Source organism: Palaemon carinicauda, chromosome 29, assembly GCF_036898095.1.
Source record: "Palaemon carinicauda isolate YSFRI2023 chromosome 29, ASM3689809v2, whole genome shotgun sequence".
NCBI classification, from domain to species: Eukaryota; Metazoa; Arthropoda; class Malacostraca; order Decapoda; family Palaemonidae; genus Palaemon; species Palaemon carinicauda.
Genome location: NC_090753.1, coordinates 87,407,359 through 87,422,707, shown reverse-complemented (window position 1 = coordinate 87,422,707; position 15,349 = coordinate 87,407,359). Strand labels below are relative to the sequence as shown.

Below are 15,349 nucleotides of genomic sequence, written 5' to 3'. Positions count from 1 at the left end.
CCTTGTGTGTCAGATGATTCACTGAAATTTCATAAACTCAAGCTTCCAGTGAGAGTTTTAATGCTGAACAGGATGACATGAATATTAATTCACAGTCGATATACGATTCATTTTAACATTGCTACTAATCAAGACATTTGATATATTTTACTCATTACTGCTCAAATATACCATTGTTTATTTATTTCCTTTCCTCACTGGGCCCCTTGGGCTTGTGACAACCTGCTTTTCCAACTAGGGTTGTAGCTTAGTTAATAAAAATAATAATAGGACAAGTTATGTTTAAATGGTAGGTCCACTGTCTTTAAGGAATGACAAGAGTACATTCATTCCAAAAGAAATGCACTGTATGTCATTTCATGGAACTATATGTACCAACATTGAATATAGCCCTCTTTAAACAATTTGCTATAGCATGAAGAGAGAAAAGGGAAGAGTTGCTAGACATTCTTAGCAGCAACCACAAGGTTAATACATGACCATCCAGGTATTCTTGTTCCAAGAAAATTACATGATGTATTTCATGATCAACTATAGCAAAATATGTTTGTCTGGGAGGGGAAACCAGAGTTCCTATACAGATGAAACCCAAACTACCCAATGTTGAAAGAATGTTAGAGATTTTTCAAAGCTCCAATTGGTGAACAGGCTTTAAAAATCTATAGTTGAGAAGAAAAGGGACTCACACTATTGCAGTGGTAAAAAATGTTAAAATGAAGACACCTTAGAAATCCTCTTGACTCAAACTCACTGGATGAACACCGACTCCAATCAAAACATCAATACAATGTGGAAATTCTTGAATAGTATTAAAGAACAAACGAGAAACTTTCATTTCCCTTTGTTTTATATAGACATATAAAACCAATTTCTTGGTATAAAAAGGCCTAAAATGGTATAAAAACAAAGACAATGAGAAACAATGAGTAAATCTAATTACTTATAAATACGTATTAAGTAAATACATAAAATGAGAGAGAATAAGGATCAGTAAATATTCAAGATAAAACTCAAAAGAATATGCCCTGATGTATATCAATAGTAAGAATAAAAAAAATACCTTAGCCTGAAAGCTATTCTCTTCTAAATCTTTAGCAGACACTGCTACCTTCTCTCTCCAACCTAATCTACTATTCATGAATTCAAACTTAAAACCCCACTTAGTAATAACTTGTTAATAAAAGTTTCCAAGTTCTATGTTCAGTTAAAAATTCTAACGCTATACAATTGGCAAAACAATTACTGTCATTAGCGAGTTAACTGTTAGTTTGGGGTGGAGCAATTTTCGCTTGTAACCACTGCTGTTACTCACAAGTAGATTTGACAATTTTGACTACCACACCTTCTCTGCTGGTTGCAAATAAAAGGTCACGAACTGCTAAGTTTGTCATAGTGCATATATAGCACATCCAAGTGTATGGTAAATGATTCTACAGATAAAATAACAGTGAACACTACCATAATATACACTGCATTACCATATCACAGAACAAGAATAAACCATTCAAAAAACTCCTGTGTGTCTGCATGAATTGTGGGGGCAAAAGAGAATTAGTTATGTTAAAAGTTAAAATCTTATACAGCCATTCAAATAAAAGGTAACATTTAACAAATAGAAGAAGTCGCACAACTCATTGGCCAAAAACGAAAAAAACTACGAGTATAAATGATAAGTCTGAGGTACCTTCCCCTCTTACCTTAATACTGTTCCAAATCAAACTAGTGAACAATACTCACAAGAAAGAGGCCCAACTTAAAATGCAAATCTACAAAGCTAATAAGAATTCTTTACGTGAAGTGTTATCCCAATCAACTATTCATGGTTTGCCCACGAGGAATAACTCCCATTTAGATAATGGTTTAGTTACTACAGCCTATAATGGTAGTGGAAATACTACTAAAATTCCCTAAAACATACGGTTCTAAGCCTTATTTAATCTTAAAAGGCATACAAATATAAAAGTATTTACATGTGAAGGTTCTTTGATTCAGAATCCTTCCATCTTGATGCAATTTAAAATAAAGATATTCAAAACTTCCATGGGAAATTATCACAGACAATTTAACATTATGTAATGTAAACTTCCCACAGGTGTAATTACTGTACAATCTACTTCAAGCAAGCTAAGCCAAGCCATAAAAAGGAAAAAAATTCTATAAACTTTGTACAAAATATTATACTAGACTGGGGCATTAACATTTTCCTCAATCCTCATTTTACCAAAAGACAAATTGAGTAAATATTTCTTAATTCCTAAAAAAAAAGAAAAAAAAAGAACAGGACTTACATCTATGTCACTGATATCAGGATGCCAGAGAACAGATTTGAATCTAACATAAACAGAACAGATTGAACAACTAAGGGAAGAAGTAGTAGTATTTTTCAAACATAAAAACAACAATAAGGAATGAAATTAAAGCTAAAACTTACCATTGAAGGACCAAAGATGCGCAGGTAGGGAGTGAGTGGTGAAGACTCTTCCCAAGCCGAGTGTCGTGAGTGGGCCGTCCAATAAATACTCCTCGGGGGAGCTGCCATCTGTCTCACTACCGGCCCCTCCCCCTCCGACCCCTGCTCCACCTCCTGCCCTGGACAGAAGAGCTGGGATGGTTAAGGGCACGTTTGCAGTAGTATCCTGTACGCTGGACAGGGAGCGGGCACGCCCTCGATCTCCCGTCCGATCTCTGGATGACGCCCCACCCCCGCCCTGACTGGCTGAGCGGAGAAGGCCGAGGCTAGAGCCACTCTCTGAATCTGCTGTACCTGAAAAGAAAATTGGGGGAGGCTTTGGTAAATAAAAAATGGAAAAAAAAACCTAAAGCATACACTTAATCAATCAATATTCTCTTCACAAATAAATTCCATGCTAATGTTCACTTAAAACCATATACTGTAGAGTAAAAAAAATATACAGAGCATACATACAGGTGCCTAATCCTAATACTGTTATATAAAATTAATTTAAAACATGGACATACCCTAATATATTACTGCAGATAATCATACCGAATTTACAAATTTTCAAACCACTCATTTAGCTCTCGATTCCCAGTTTCATAAACTCACTCCATTTTAATTAAAAATTCCCAACTTCAAGCTAAAAACAACCAAACCATTCACTTCCTCAATTAAAACCCTAAAAGGGATAGAAGAAAACTTTATCGTTACCTTCATCTATCATCTTGTGATGAAAACAACTGTCCCATTCTCATTTCCCACATCAAAACAGATTCATTAATATCGCTTAGACTCACGCACTAAGCAAACACCCTCTTAATGTAAGGATAACAGTGGAAAAGAAGATTATTCTTATTGCCTACCTAAATATAAATAACACTCTCCATTTTTATTCATTTCTTATAGAAAACTTAGAACCACACCACTGCATGAAATGCAATTATAAGCAACAAAGAACTTTTTTGCTGTAAGTTATCCGATATAAGTTCAGGGCCCCCTTAAAATCTGAAGAATTCTATACCGCTACCCAATGTACTTGAAAAAATCATACCGGAAAACCCTTGTGGTTTCCTTAATGTGATTATTCTTCGTACCGTATTACAATCGCTTCGTCCCAAACTCATGACGATCGTAACCTACCAGCACTAGTAGAGAGGGCTCTGGATCTTGGGGCAGCAGAGCTTGAGGGCCCTCCAGCAGCGACTCCGGCGCCGCCACCTGCGGTGCTTGCTTTGCCTCCCATCTCTATACCTGGGCCATAGTCACCACCCGCCCGCCTTCCACACGCTCAAGCATCTCGCGGTCACAAAAAAATCCTGCGGGGGGAAAGGAACTCCAATTAGTCATTTCTATTTTGTACGTCAAGTTTTCTCAAGTTTTTATACAATGAATTAGGAATTATTTTACACATGTATTAGCTTCACTACTGAATTAGGAATGATTTTATATGCCTTATCCTCTCACTGAGCACCACTACGAGCAACATGAAATGCTATTGCCAGATGATTAGATTTGAGTTAATGAGCAGATGACGAGTGGTGGCAGGTGTGCATGAGCCAGGTAATCATTAGCAGTACTGTGCCCAAATTAAGTTAAATTATACCCAAGTTCACATGAGCATGCCTTAAAGTTACGCAATATCATTCAAGAATTTTAAGCAACTGTCCATGTCTGTGTATACCAATGAGGGAGAGTACAGTATATAAAAGTATATAATGCTAATGTTTTATCATTATTATTATCATTATTATTACTCTCATGACCATTATCACATTTATAGACACTCATAGGCTTCACCTGGAAGTTGAATCTTCATATGAGGGATGGAAACTGGACCAAAGTAAAATTAAAGAAGCTGGAAGAATAAGTTGTAGACCAAAAGAAGCAGAAGAAAAATAAGAACAAAAATGTATAACATGGCAGCTGGAGATAAAAGGATGATGGAAAGCACGTTTAATAAGGAGAAAGATGCATTAAAACCCATAACAATTTACCAGGATACTGAGCAAATGCCCCAAATTCTCACAGATCATACGCAGGAGGAGTAAGAGATAAAAAGAAACATGAATGAAAAATGTTATTTTGATAATAAAATAAATTTTTGAATTTACTTACCCGGTGATTATACAGCTGCAACTCTGTTGCCCGACAGACAACTCTACGGTAAAAACTCGCCAGCGATCGCTACACAGGTTGCGGGTGTGCCCAACAGCGCCATCTGTCGTCCAGATACCCAGTACTCAATGTAAACAAAGACTCAATTTTCTCCTCGTCCCACTGCGTCTCTATTGGGGAGGAAGGGAGGGTCCTTTAATTTATAATCACCGGGTAAGTATATTCAAAAATTTATTTTATTATCAAAATAACATTTTTCAATATTTACCTTAGCCGGTGATTATATAGCTGATTCACACCCAGGGGGGTGGGTAGAGACCGGCAATATATGTTTACACTTTTATGAGCTAAGAGTTTTTATTTCATTTTAGAAGTTATCAAAATAACAAAAACAAAATAAATAGGTACCTGGTAAGGAAGTCGACTTGAACAATTACTCTGCCTTTTAAGTACGTCTTCCTTACGGAGCCTCGCGATCCTCTTAGGATGCTGATCGACCCCTAGGATCTGAAGTATCAAGGGTTGCAACCCATACAACAGGACCTCATCAAAACCCCTAATCTAGGCGCTCTCAAGAAATGACTTTGACCACCCGCCAAATCAACCAGGATGCGAAAGGCTTCTTAGCCTTCCGGACAACCCAAAAACAACAATAAAAACATTTCAAGAGAAAGATTAAAAGGGTATGGAATTAGGGAATTGTAGTGGTTGAGCCCTCACCCACTACTGCACTCGCTGCTACGAATGGTCCCAGTGTGTAGCAGTCCTCGTAAAGAGACTGGCCATCCTTTATATAAAAAGACGCAAACACTGACTTGCTTCTCCAATAGGTTGCGTCCATTATACTTCGCAGAGATCTATTTTGCTTAAAGGCCACGGAAGTTGCGACAGCTCTAACTTCGTGTGTCCTTACCTTCAGCAATGCTTGGTCTTCCTCACTCAGATGGGAATGAGCTTCTCGTATTAACAGTCTGATAAAATAGGATAAAGCATTCTTTGACATAGGCAAAGATGGTTTCTTAACTGAACACCATAAAGCTTCAGATAGGCTTCGTAAAGGTTTAGTTCGTTTTAAATAGAACTTAAGAGCTCTCACAGGGCATAAGACTCTTTCCAGTTCATTGCCTACCATATTCGATAAGCTGGGAATATCGAACGATTTCGGCCAAGGTCGAGAAGGTAGCTCATTTTTGGCTAGAAAACCAAGTTGTAGAGAACATGTAGCCTTTTCTGACGAAAATCCGATGTTCTTGCTGAAGGCATGAATCTCACTGACTCTTTTAGCTGTGGCTAAGCATACCAGGAAAAGTGTCTTTAAGGTGAGATCTTTCAGGGAGGCTGATTGTAGCGGCTCAAACCTGTCTGACATGAGGAATCTTAGTACCACGTCTAAATTCCAACCAGGTGTAACCAAACGACGCTCCTTCGTGGTCTCAAAAGACTTAAGGAGGTCCTGTAGATCTTTATTGTTGGAAAGATCTAAGCCTCTATGTCGGAAGACCGATGCCAACATGCTTCTGTAGCCCTTGATAGTGGGAGCTGAAAGTGACCGTTCTTTTCTCAGGTATAAGAGAAAGTCAGCTATCTGAGCTGCAGAGGTACTGGTCGAGGATACAGATACTGATTTGCACCAGTTTCGGAAGACTTCCCACTTTGATTGGTAGACTCTAAGGGTGGATGTTCTCCTTGCTCTAGCAATCGCACTGGCTGCCTCCTTCGAAAAGCCTCTAGCTCTCGAGAGTCTTTCGATAGTCTGAAGGCAGTCAGACGAAGAGCGTGGAGGCTTTGGTGTACCTTCTTTACGTGTGGCTGACGTAGAAGGTCCACCCTTAGAGGAAGACTTCTGGGAACGTCTACTAGCCATCGAAGTACCTCGGTGAACCATTCTCTCGCGGGCCAGAGGGGAGCAACTAACGTCAACCTTGTCCCTTCGTGAGAGGCGAACTTCTGCAGTACCTTGTTGACAACCTTGAACGGTGGGAATGCGTATAGATCTAGATGCGACCAATCTAGGAGAAAGGCATCTATGTGTATTGCTGCTGGGTCTGGGATTGGTGAGCAATATATTGGGAGCCTCTTGGTCATCGAGGTTGCAAAGAGATCTATGGTTGGTTGGCCCCAAGTGGCCCAAAGTCTCTTGCATACATCCTTGTGGAGGGTCCATTCTGTTGGAATGAATTGCCCCTTCCGACTGAGACAATCTGCCATGACATTCAAGTTGCCTTGGATGAACCTCGTAACTAGTGATATGTTTTGACCTTTTGACCAGATGAGCAGGTCCCTTGCGATCTCGTACAACGTCAGTGAGTGGGTCCCTCCTTGCTTGGAGATGTACGCCAAGGCAGTGGTGTTGTCCGAGTTCACTTCCACCACTTTGCCTTGAAGGAGAGACCTGAAGCTTTTCAAGGCCAGATGTACTGCCAGTAGCTCCTTGCAGTTAATATGCATTATCCTTTGACTCGAGTTCCATAGTCCCGAACATTCCCGACCGTCTAATGTCGCGCCCCAGCCTACGTCCGATGCGTCCGAGAAGAGAACGTGGTTGGGAGTCTGAACAGCCAGGGGATGACCCTCTCTTAGGCTGATACTGTCCTTCCACCAAGTCAGGCAAGACTTCATCTTCTCGGAAATGGGGATCGAGACCGCTTCTCGCGTCTTGTCCTTTTTCCAGTGAAATGCTAGGTGGTATTGAAGAGGACGGAGGTGTAGTCTTCCTAATGACACAAACTGTTCCAGGGATGATAGCGTCCCTATCAGACTCATCCACTTCCTGACTGAACATCGTTCCTTCTTCAGCATGTTCTGGATGCATAACTGGGCTTGGCTTGTTCTGGGGGCCGACGGAAAAGCCCGAAAAGCTAGACTGTGAATCTCCATCCCTAAATACACAATAGTTTGGGATGGGACCAGTTGTGACTTTTCCATATTGACAAGGAGACCCAATTCCTTGGTCAGATCTAGAGTCCACTTTAGATCCTTCAGACAGCGACGACTGGAAGAAGCTCTGAGAAGCCAGTCGTCCAAATAGAGGGAGGCTCGGATGTCCGCTAAATGAAGGAATTTGGCTACATTCCTCATCAGCCTCGTAAACACAAGAGGAGCTGTGCTTAGGCCAAAACACAGGGCTTGAAACTGGTAGACAACCTTTTCGAAAACGAATCTCAGAAAAGGTTGGGAGTCCGGGTGGATGGGGACGTGGAAGTAGGTGTCCCTTAGGTCTAAAGAGACCATCCAGTCTTCCCTTCTGACCGCTGCTAAGACTGACTTTGAGGTCTCCATGGAGAACGTCTGCTTTGTGACAAAGACATTCAGCGCACTGACATCTAGCACCGGCCTCCACCCTCCTGTCTTCTTTGACACCAAGAAGAGTCGGTTGTAGAATCCCGGAGATTGAAGGTCCGAGACTCTGACCACTGCTCCCTTCTCTAGTAAAAGAGACACCTCCTGTTTCAAGGCTCGTCTCTTGTCTTCCTCTCTGTACCTGGGAGAGAGATCGATGGGAGACGTTGCTAGAGGGGGTTTCCGTACAAATGGGATCTTGTACCCCTCTCTGAGCAACTTCACAGATTGTACATCTGCGCCTCTCTCTTCCCAGGTCTGCCAGAAGTTCTTGAGTCTGGCTCCCACTGCTGTCTGAAGAAGCTGGCAGTCAGACTCTGCCCTTAAAGGACTTGGTTCCTTTCTTCTTTCCTCGTTTCCCTTCGGCACGAGCACCTCCTCTGCTGGAGGCTCTGCCACGAAAGGGCGGAATAAAACGGGACGCTGGAGTGTCCATCCTTGGTCTAGCTGACAAGGTAGGCAAAGGGGTAGCTTTGCGAGCGGAGGACGCAACAAGATCGTGAGTGTCCTTCTGTATCAATGAAGCGGCTATTTCCTTAATCAGGTCTTCTGGAAAAAGGCACTTGGAAAGAGGAGCAAAAAGAAGCTCGGATCTCTGGCACGGTGTAACTCCAGCTGAAAGGAATGAGCATAGGTTTTCACGCTTTTTAAGGACTCCGGACACAAATGATGCAGCAAGCTCATTAGACCCATCACGTATGGCCTTGTCCATGCAGGACATAATGAGCAAGGAAGACTCTTTCTCTGTCGGAGAGATCTTTCTGCTTAGGGCTCCTAGACACCAGTCTAAGAAGTTAAAAACTTCGAAGGCCCTAAAGATACCTTTCAAAAGGTGGTCCAGGTCCGAAGATGACCAACATATCTTTGAGCGTCTCATGGCAAGGCTGCGGGGAGAGTCTACGAGGCTTGAGAAGTCGCCCTGGGCAGAGGCAGGAACTCCCAAGCCGAGAACTTCTCCCGTGGCATACCAGACGCTCGATCTAGAAGAGAGTCTAGCAGGGGGAAACGTAAAGGCTGTCTTCCCTAAACTCTTCTTGGACTGCAACCATTCTCCTAACACCCGCAAAGCTCTCTTGGACGAGCGTGCGAGGACGAGTCTAGTAAAGGCAGGAGTGGTAGACGGCATGCCTAACACAAACTCTGACGGAGGAGAACGAGGAGCCACAGAAACAAACTGGTCCGGAAACATCTCTTTGAAAATGGCCAAAACTTTCCTAAAGTCCAAAGAGGGTTGAGTAGACTTAGGCTCGTCCAATTCTGATTGTGGTTCATCTATGTGTGCAGCAACATCATCATCAGAAAGTCCCTCATCCGATAACTGATGAGGGAACGGCAACGGAATGGGTAACGGCTGGTTCGCTGAGTCCGGTCGCACGGGAGCATGCGTGACTGAGCCGGACGCAACGTCATGGAACTGCTGCCCAGTCTGTGAACTGGCAACAACCATGGCAGCGCGGGGACGCACAGCGTCTACTCCAGACTGTCTGGACTGATGTGGGTGCGCAGTGGAAACCACACTGGGTTGCGGAGGTTGACACACCGCGTCAAAACAAAGCAACTCTGACGGTTGGTGAACCTCCCGAACGTCAACGGAGACCTCCGTGCGTCGCTTAACGTCAACATGCGGCTGGCAGATCACACTGGAACGCATGGGTGGCTGAACTCTCTCAACTGGTGTGCGTGAGAAGGTTACCTCAGCGTCCACAGGACGCACAACCGATCGTGTGGAAGGTTGTAGGCTAGGTACTGCACTAGCTGGAGCGGCAGCAACCTTCTCCGCACGAAAGTCCTGCATTAGAGACGTTAGTTTAGACTGCATGTCTTGCAGTAGAGACCACTTAGGGTCTACAGGAGCAGGTGCGGCGACAGACGGTGTTACTGTCTGAAGCGGTACCGCTTTGCCTCTCTTAGGCGGTGAGCAGTCATCGGATGACGGCAGCGAGTCCGAACTGACCCAGTGGCTACAACCGGGCCGTTGGACTTGCGCTGAAGGGACCGACTTGCGTTTAAGCGGTCGTGAGACCTTGGTCCAGGGTTTCTTGCGAGAAACACCTTCCGAAGACGAGGTATAAATGGGCTTTCTCGTCTTAGTTAGGTAGGGGCGATCTTGGGTAGATACGCCCGATACCACGGAGGGAACGTCTGTTCGCTGATTAAAGCCTCTCGAACCCATTTGTCGTACGACATTGCTTCTCCCCTGGACTTGGGAGCTTGCAAGAGGTCCCGGACTAGGAGGACGACAGGCACGAACAGACGAACCCTCAAGCGCAACACTATCCACAACACTATCACTCGGCACTTTAGCACTTCCCACTGCACTTTTGCACTTAAGCTCCTTCCTCATCCGCCATGAGCTGATTACGGTCACTAGCAAGGGACTCAACTCTCTCACCCAGAGCCTGGGTGGCACGCATCATATCAGCCATCGAAGGTTCCTGAGTGCCAGGAGGGGGGTTAGGAGCAACCACTACAGGGGAAGGAATAGGTTGTGGGGCATGAGGAGAGGAAAAATCAATAGAACGAGAAGAACTTCTCCTAACTCTATCTCTCTCTAGCCTACGTGTATACTTTTGGAATTCGATAAAATCGAATTCCGAAAGCCCAACGCACTCCTCACACCGATCTTCCAATTGACAGGTTTTATCCCGACAATTGGAACAAACAGTGTGAGGGTCGATAGAAGCCTTCGGAAGACGCCTTGAACAGTCCCTAGCATTGCACTTCCTAAATTTTGGGACTTGTGAAGGGTCAGCCATTTTGAATTGGTCAAAGGGAAATTCAAAAACTATCAAAAAGTCATCAACAAAGAATCCGTTATCAAAAAGAGTTCAAGGATTTGTGTGAAGAGAAACCCTGCACAGCGAAAGCTCAAAACTAGAATAAAGTACTTCACCAATTAGTTGTGAAAAAACTCCAGTTTAGCAACAGCGAGTAAGTACATCTTGTCGATAGCTCGACAGAGAGAAAATTGAGTCTTTGTTTACATTGAGTACTGGGTATCTGGACGACAGATGGCGCTGTTGGGCACACCCGCAACCTGTGTAGCGATCGCTGGCGAGTTTTTACCGTAGAGTTGTCTGTCGGGCAACAGAGTTGCAGCTATATAATCACCGGCTAAGTTAAATATTGAAAAATCAAGATTTGAATTAATGGCACCATTCAAGGTTATGCTGAAATGAAAACAAAGGTTATTGGAGCAATAAAGAATTAAGTCCTCGGGTTACAAACGACATCCGTTCGTATGATACAGTACATGGGAAATTTGATGCCAGGACCAAAACTAGTTTTCTCAAAATCATTAATTACTTCCTAACGCATTGTGAACTAGAGGGGCACTCAGTAGAATGCAGACTTCCGCCACGGCAGATTATCTCTTGTTGGCGTGGATTTTCATACACTCAAATACGAACCAAGTTTGAATTCTCTGTGACAAGGATGTCCAAACTTATGGCCAATTTATGTGATATGGATGTTTTGCTCATCTGTGACCTTAACCTTTGACCTCCCAAATCTAATAATTTCCAGCTCTTTACATATAAGTTTAAAATCCCTGCAAGTTTCATTACTTTATAATTAAAATTGTGGCCGTATGGTTGATGACCAGAATTTGACCTTTTGCTTGACCTTAAATTCAACCTTGACTCTTGACCTTAACATGTTCTAATTGGCGTGGATTTTCATACACTCAAATATAAACCAAGTTTGAAGTCTGTGACAACAATGTCCAAACTTGTGGCTGATTACGTGAACTGGACATTTTGTTTGACCCTGACCTTGAGCTTCCAAAATTTAATCATTTCCAGCATTTTACATAAGTTAATCGCTGCAAGTTTCATTACTCTATGAATAATATTGTGGCCAGTAAGCTGTCAAACCAAAATGCACACAAACAAGGGGTAAATCTTAAACCTCCTTCCAGCTTCGTTAGCAGAGGTAATTGAAAAGAGAAAAAAAATGAAGTTCATTAACTTTCAACATAAACCCGTTAAGAAGCCTAATAAAAACCCAACCTTGAGAGACAACCTCTTGACAGAAGTATTAAAAGAGATAACTGCAGTTCAGTTTTTTCCTCACCAATATTCCATAGCTAAACTGCCATCACAAATTTTTCTTAAAACTTGTACAGTAATTACAAAAGATAAACTAGACTATAAGCATAAAAATATTAGACATTTCATGCCACAAGTCAACGGAGTAAGTTTCAGTACTTGCTTGAATTAATCTCTAAACGCACATTACAGCATTACAAGCCACATGAAAGGCTTCTCTTGCTGGTAACTGTCGTCAGTCAACAGGTCCAGCTAAGAAAAAAAAACATGCAAGTGGATGTAACCTGTTTCACTTTATCTTAACAGCACTCTTAAGAAAGGGTTATCATAGGAAGTGTTATCCTTTACCTAAAGATCCAATACTGCTATTAATTCCTTTGATCTTGGGATGTCAGTTCATTTATTATAAAACTAAAGTTTAGGATGTAAAATTCTTAAAATGCTCAGTAAACTGTTACACCAACATCTTAATTACAGGGATTTCAGACATGATATTTACTGTACATATTAAAGTCAAACTTCGATATAGAAATTCTCTCTCTCTCTCTCTCTCTCTCTCTCTCTCTCTCTCTCTCTCTCTCTCTCTCTCTCTCTCTCTCATGACCAAATAGATATGATATTAAGATATACTCTCTCTCTCTCTCATGACCAAATAGATATGATATTAAGATACTCACTCTCTCTCTCTCTCTCTCTCTCTCTCTCTCTCTCTCTCTCTCTCTCTCTCTCTCATGACCAAATAGATATGATATTAAGATATATATACTCTCTCTCTCTTTCTCTCATGACCAAATAGATATGATATTAAGATATACTCTCTCTCTCTCTCTCTCTCTCTCCTCTCTCTCTCTCTCTCTCTCTCTCTCTCTCTCTCTCTCTCTCTCTCATGACCAAATAGATATGATATTAAGATATACTCTCTCTCTCCTCTCTCTCTCTCTCTCTCTCTCTCTCCTCTCTCTCTCTCTCTCTCTCTCTCTCATGACCAAATAGATATGATATTAAGATATATATACACTCTCTCTCTCTTTCTCTCATGACCAAATAGATATGATATCAAGATATATATACTCTCTCTCTCTCTCTCTCTCTCTCTCTCTCTCTCTCTCTCATGACCAAATAGATATGATATTAAGATATATATACACTCTCTCTCTTTCTCTCATGACCAAATAGATATGATATCAAGATATATATATACTCTCTCTCTCTCTCTCCTCTCCTCTCTCTCTCCTCTCTCTCTCTCTCTCTCTCTCATGACCAAATAGATATGATATCAAGATATACTCTCTCTCTCTCTCTCTCTCTCTCTCTCTCTCTCTCTCTCTCTCTCTCTCTCTCTCTCTCTCTCTCTCTCTCATGACCAAATAGATATGATATCAAGATATATATACTCTCTCTCTCTCTCTCTCTCTCTCTCTCTCTCTCTCTCTCTCTCTCTCTATGACCAAATAGATATGATATCAAGATATATATACACTCTCTCTCTCTTTCTCTCATGACCAAATAGATATATCAAGATATATATACTCTCTCTCTCTCTCTCTCTCTCTCTCTCTCTCTCTCTCTCTCTCTCTCTCACATGACCAAATAAATATATCTAGATATATACTCTCTCTCTCTCTCTCTCTCTCTCTCTCTCTCTCTCTCTCTCTCTCTCTCTCCTCTCTCTCTCTCTCTCATGACCAAATAGATATGATATCAAGATATATATACTCTCTCTCTCTCTCTCTGTCTCTGTCTCTGTCTCTGTCTCTGTCTCTCTCTCTCTCTCTCTCTCTCTCTCTCATGACCAAATAGATATGATATTAAGATATATACTCTCTCTCTCTCTCTCTCTCTCTCTCTCTCTCTCTCTCTCTCTCTCTCTCTCCTCTCTCTCTCCTCTCTCTCTCTCTCTCTCTCATGACCAAATAGATATGATATTTAAGATATATATACACTCTCTCTCTTTCTCTCATGACCAAATAGATATGATATAAAGATATATATACTCTCTCTCTCCTCTCTCTCTCTCTCTCTCTCTCTCTCTCTCTCTCTCTCTCTCATGACCAAATAGATATGATATTAAGATATACTCTCTCTCTCTCTCTCTCTCTCTCTCTCTCTCTCTCCTCTCTCTCTCTCTCTCTCTCTCTCTCTCTCATGACCAAATAGATATGATATTAAGATATATACATCATAAAATCCTTGCGAACAACAATGAATTCGCACACAACTAAATAATAAACAATAGTTAACAAAAAGCAAAAGAAACCACTTCAGTTCACGACGGCAACCAAACGCACAAATGCCAAAGCCCCCCATTACCTGAAAGGAGACCACTAGTATCCCCATAAAGGAAGAGGTAGATAGTCAGATATGATTCACATATCCTGTATGGGGACCCAGGCCCGGGTTTATTTCCTCGTTAGTCCCTGGCACCCCATTGCCATTGTGTCAATGCAAAGTTCTCTTCAACCGTGCTATTAAACCCTTTTACCCCCCAAAAGGACGTACTGGTACATTTCACAAAACTCATCCCTTTACCCCCATGGACGTAATCGGTACGTCCTTGCAAAAAAATGCTATATAAGTTTTTTTTATTTTCATATTTTTGATAATTTTTTGAAAAAATTCAGGCATTTTCCAAGAGAATGAGACCAACCTGACCTCTCTATGACAAAAATTAAGGCTGTTAGAGCAATTTAAAAAAATATATACTGCAAAATGTGGCTGGGGAAAAAATAACCCCTTGGGGGTTAAGGGTTGGAAATTTCCAAAGAGCCTGGGGGTAAAAGGGTTAACTTACAGTCACATACAAGAGGAAATGTTTAAATTTTCTCAAGTTGCAAAATTAATTCGAATGTCCAGTAGCTATCAAATGCAAAAAAATTTTGCATACATTTATCCACTATGGGAAAAATATAAATGGTTACTTGGAGGTTTTAATTAATATAACTGCTGTCATACAATTCTTTATAATCTTCCCGACAAATGCTACGACAGATCTTAGAATTGCTAAAACTGTTGTAATTATTAACACAAAGGTTCATGTGCAATGTGAAATCAGGGATTTAATTGTGAATATTTTTCAAAAATGTATGCGTAAAACCTCACTGTACTTTTAGATAGGACAATGAAAATATATTATCAAATGCATCTTTTTGGAAACTGGTAAGACTAAATCACGCAATATACCAAACTGGAAATACCTTGCAGTTTGCTTTCTTGTTTCCTTTCCTCACTGAGCTATTTTTCCCTGTTGTAGCCCTTGGGATTATGACATCTTGCTTTTCAAACTAGGGTTGTAGCTTAGCTAGTAGTAGTAATAATAATATATACCATATATCAAATCATTTGTTTAATGGACATTATCAAGGTCAAATTTGATGTGCAAAAACCACAA

The 15,349-nt window shown here is 41.5% G+C and overlaps 1 protein-coding gene across 1 annotated transcript in view; it reads right to left on the bottom strand.

The window, feature by feature from the left end:
- The window catches only part of LOC137622322 (E3 ubiquitin-protein ligase ZNRF1), a 106,132-nt gene that overhangs the window by 74,807 nt on the left and 15,976 nt on the right, over positions 1-15,349 (bottom strand). Inside the window, exons 2-3 of the mRNA XM_068352897.1 lie at positions 3,599-3,774; positions 2,432-2,764 (exon numbers count right to left, since the gene is read on the bottom strand). Coding sequence (XP_068208998.1) covers positions 2,432-2,764; positions 3,599-3,701 — 436 coding nt within the window. The 5' untranslated portion in view covers positions 3,702-3,774. The remainder of the gene's footprint in view (positions 1-2,431; positions 2,765-3,598; positions 3,775-15,349) is intronic.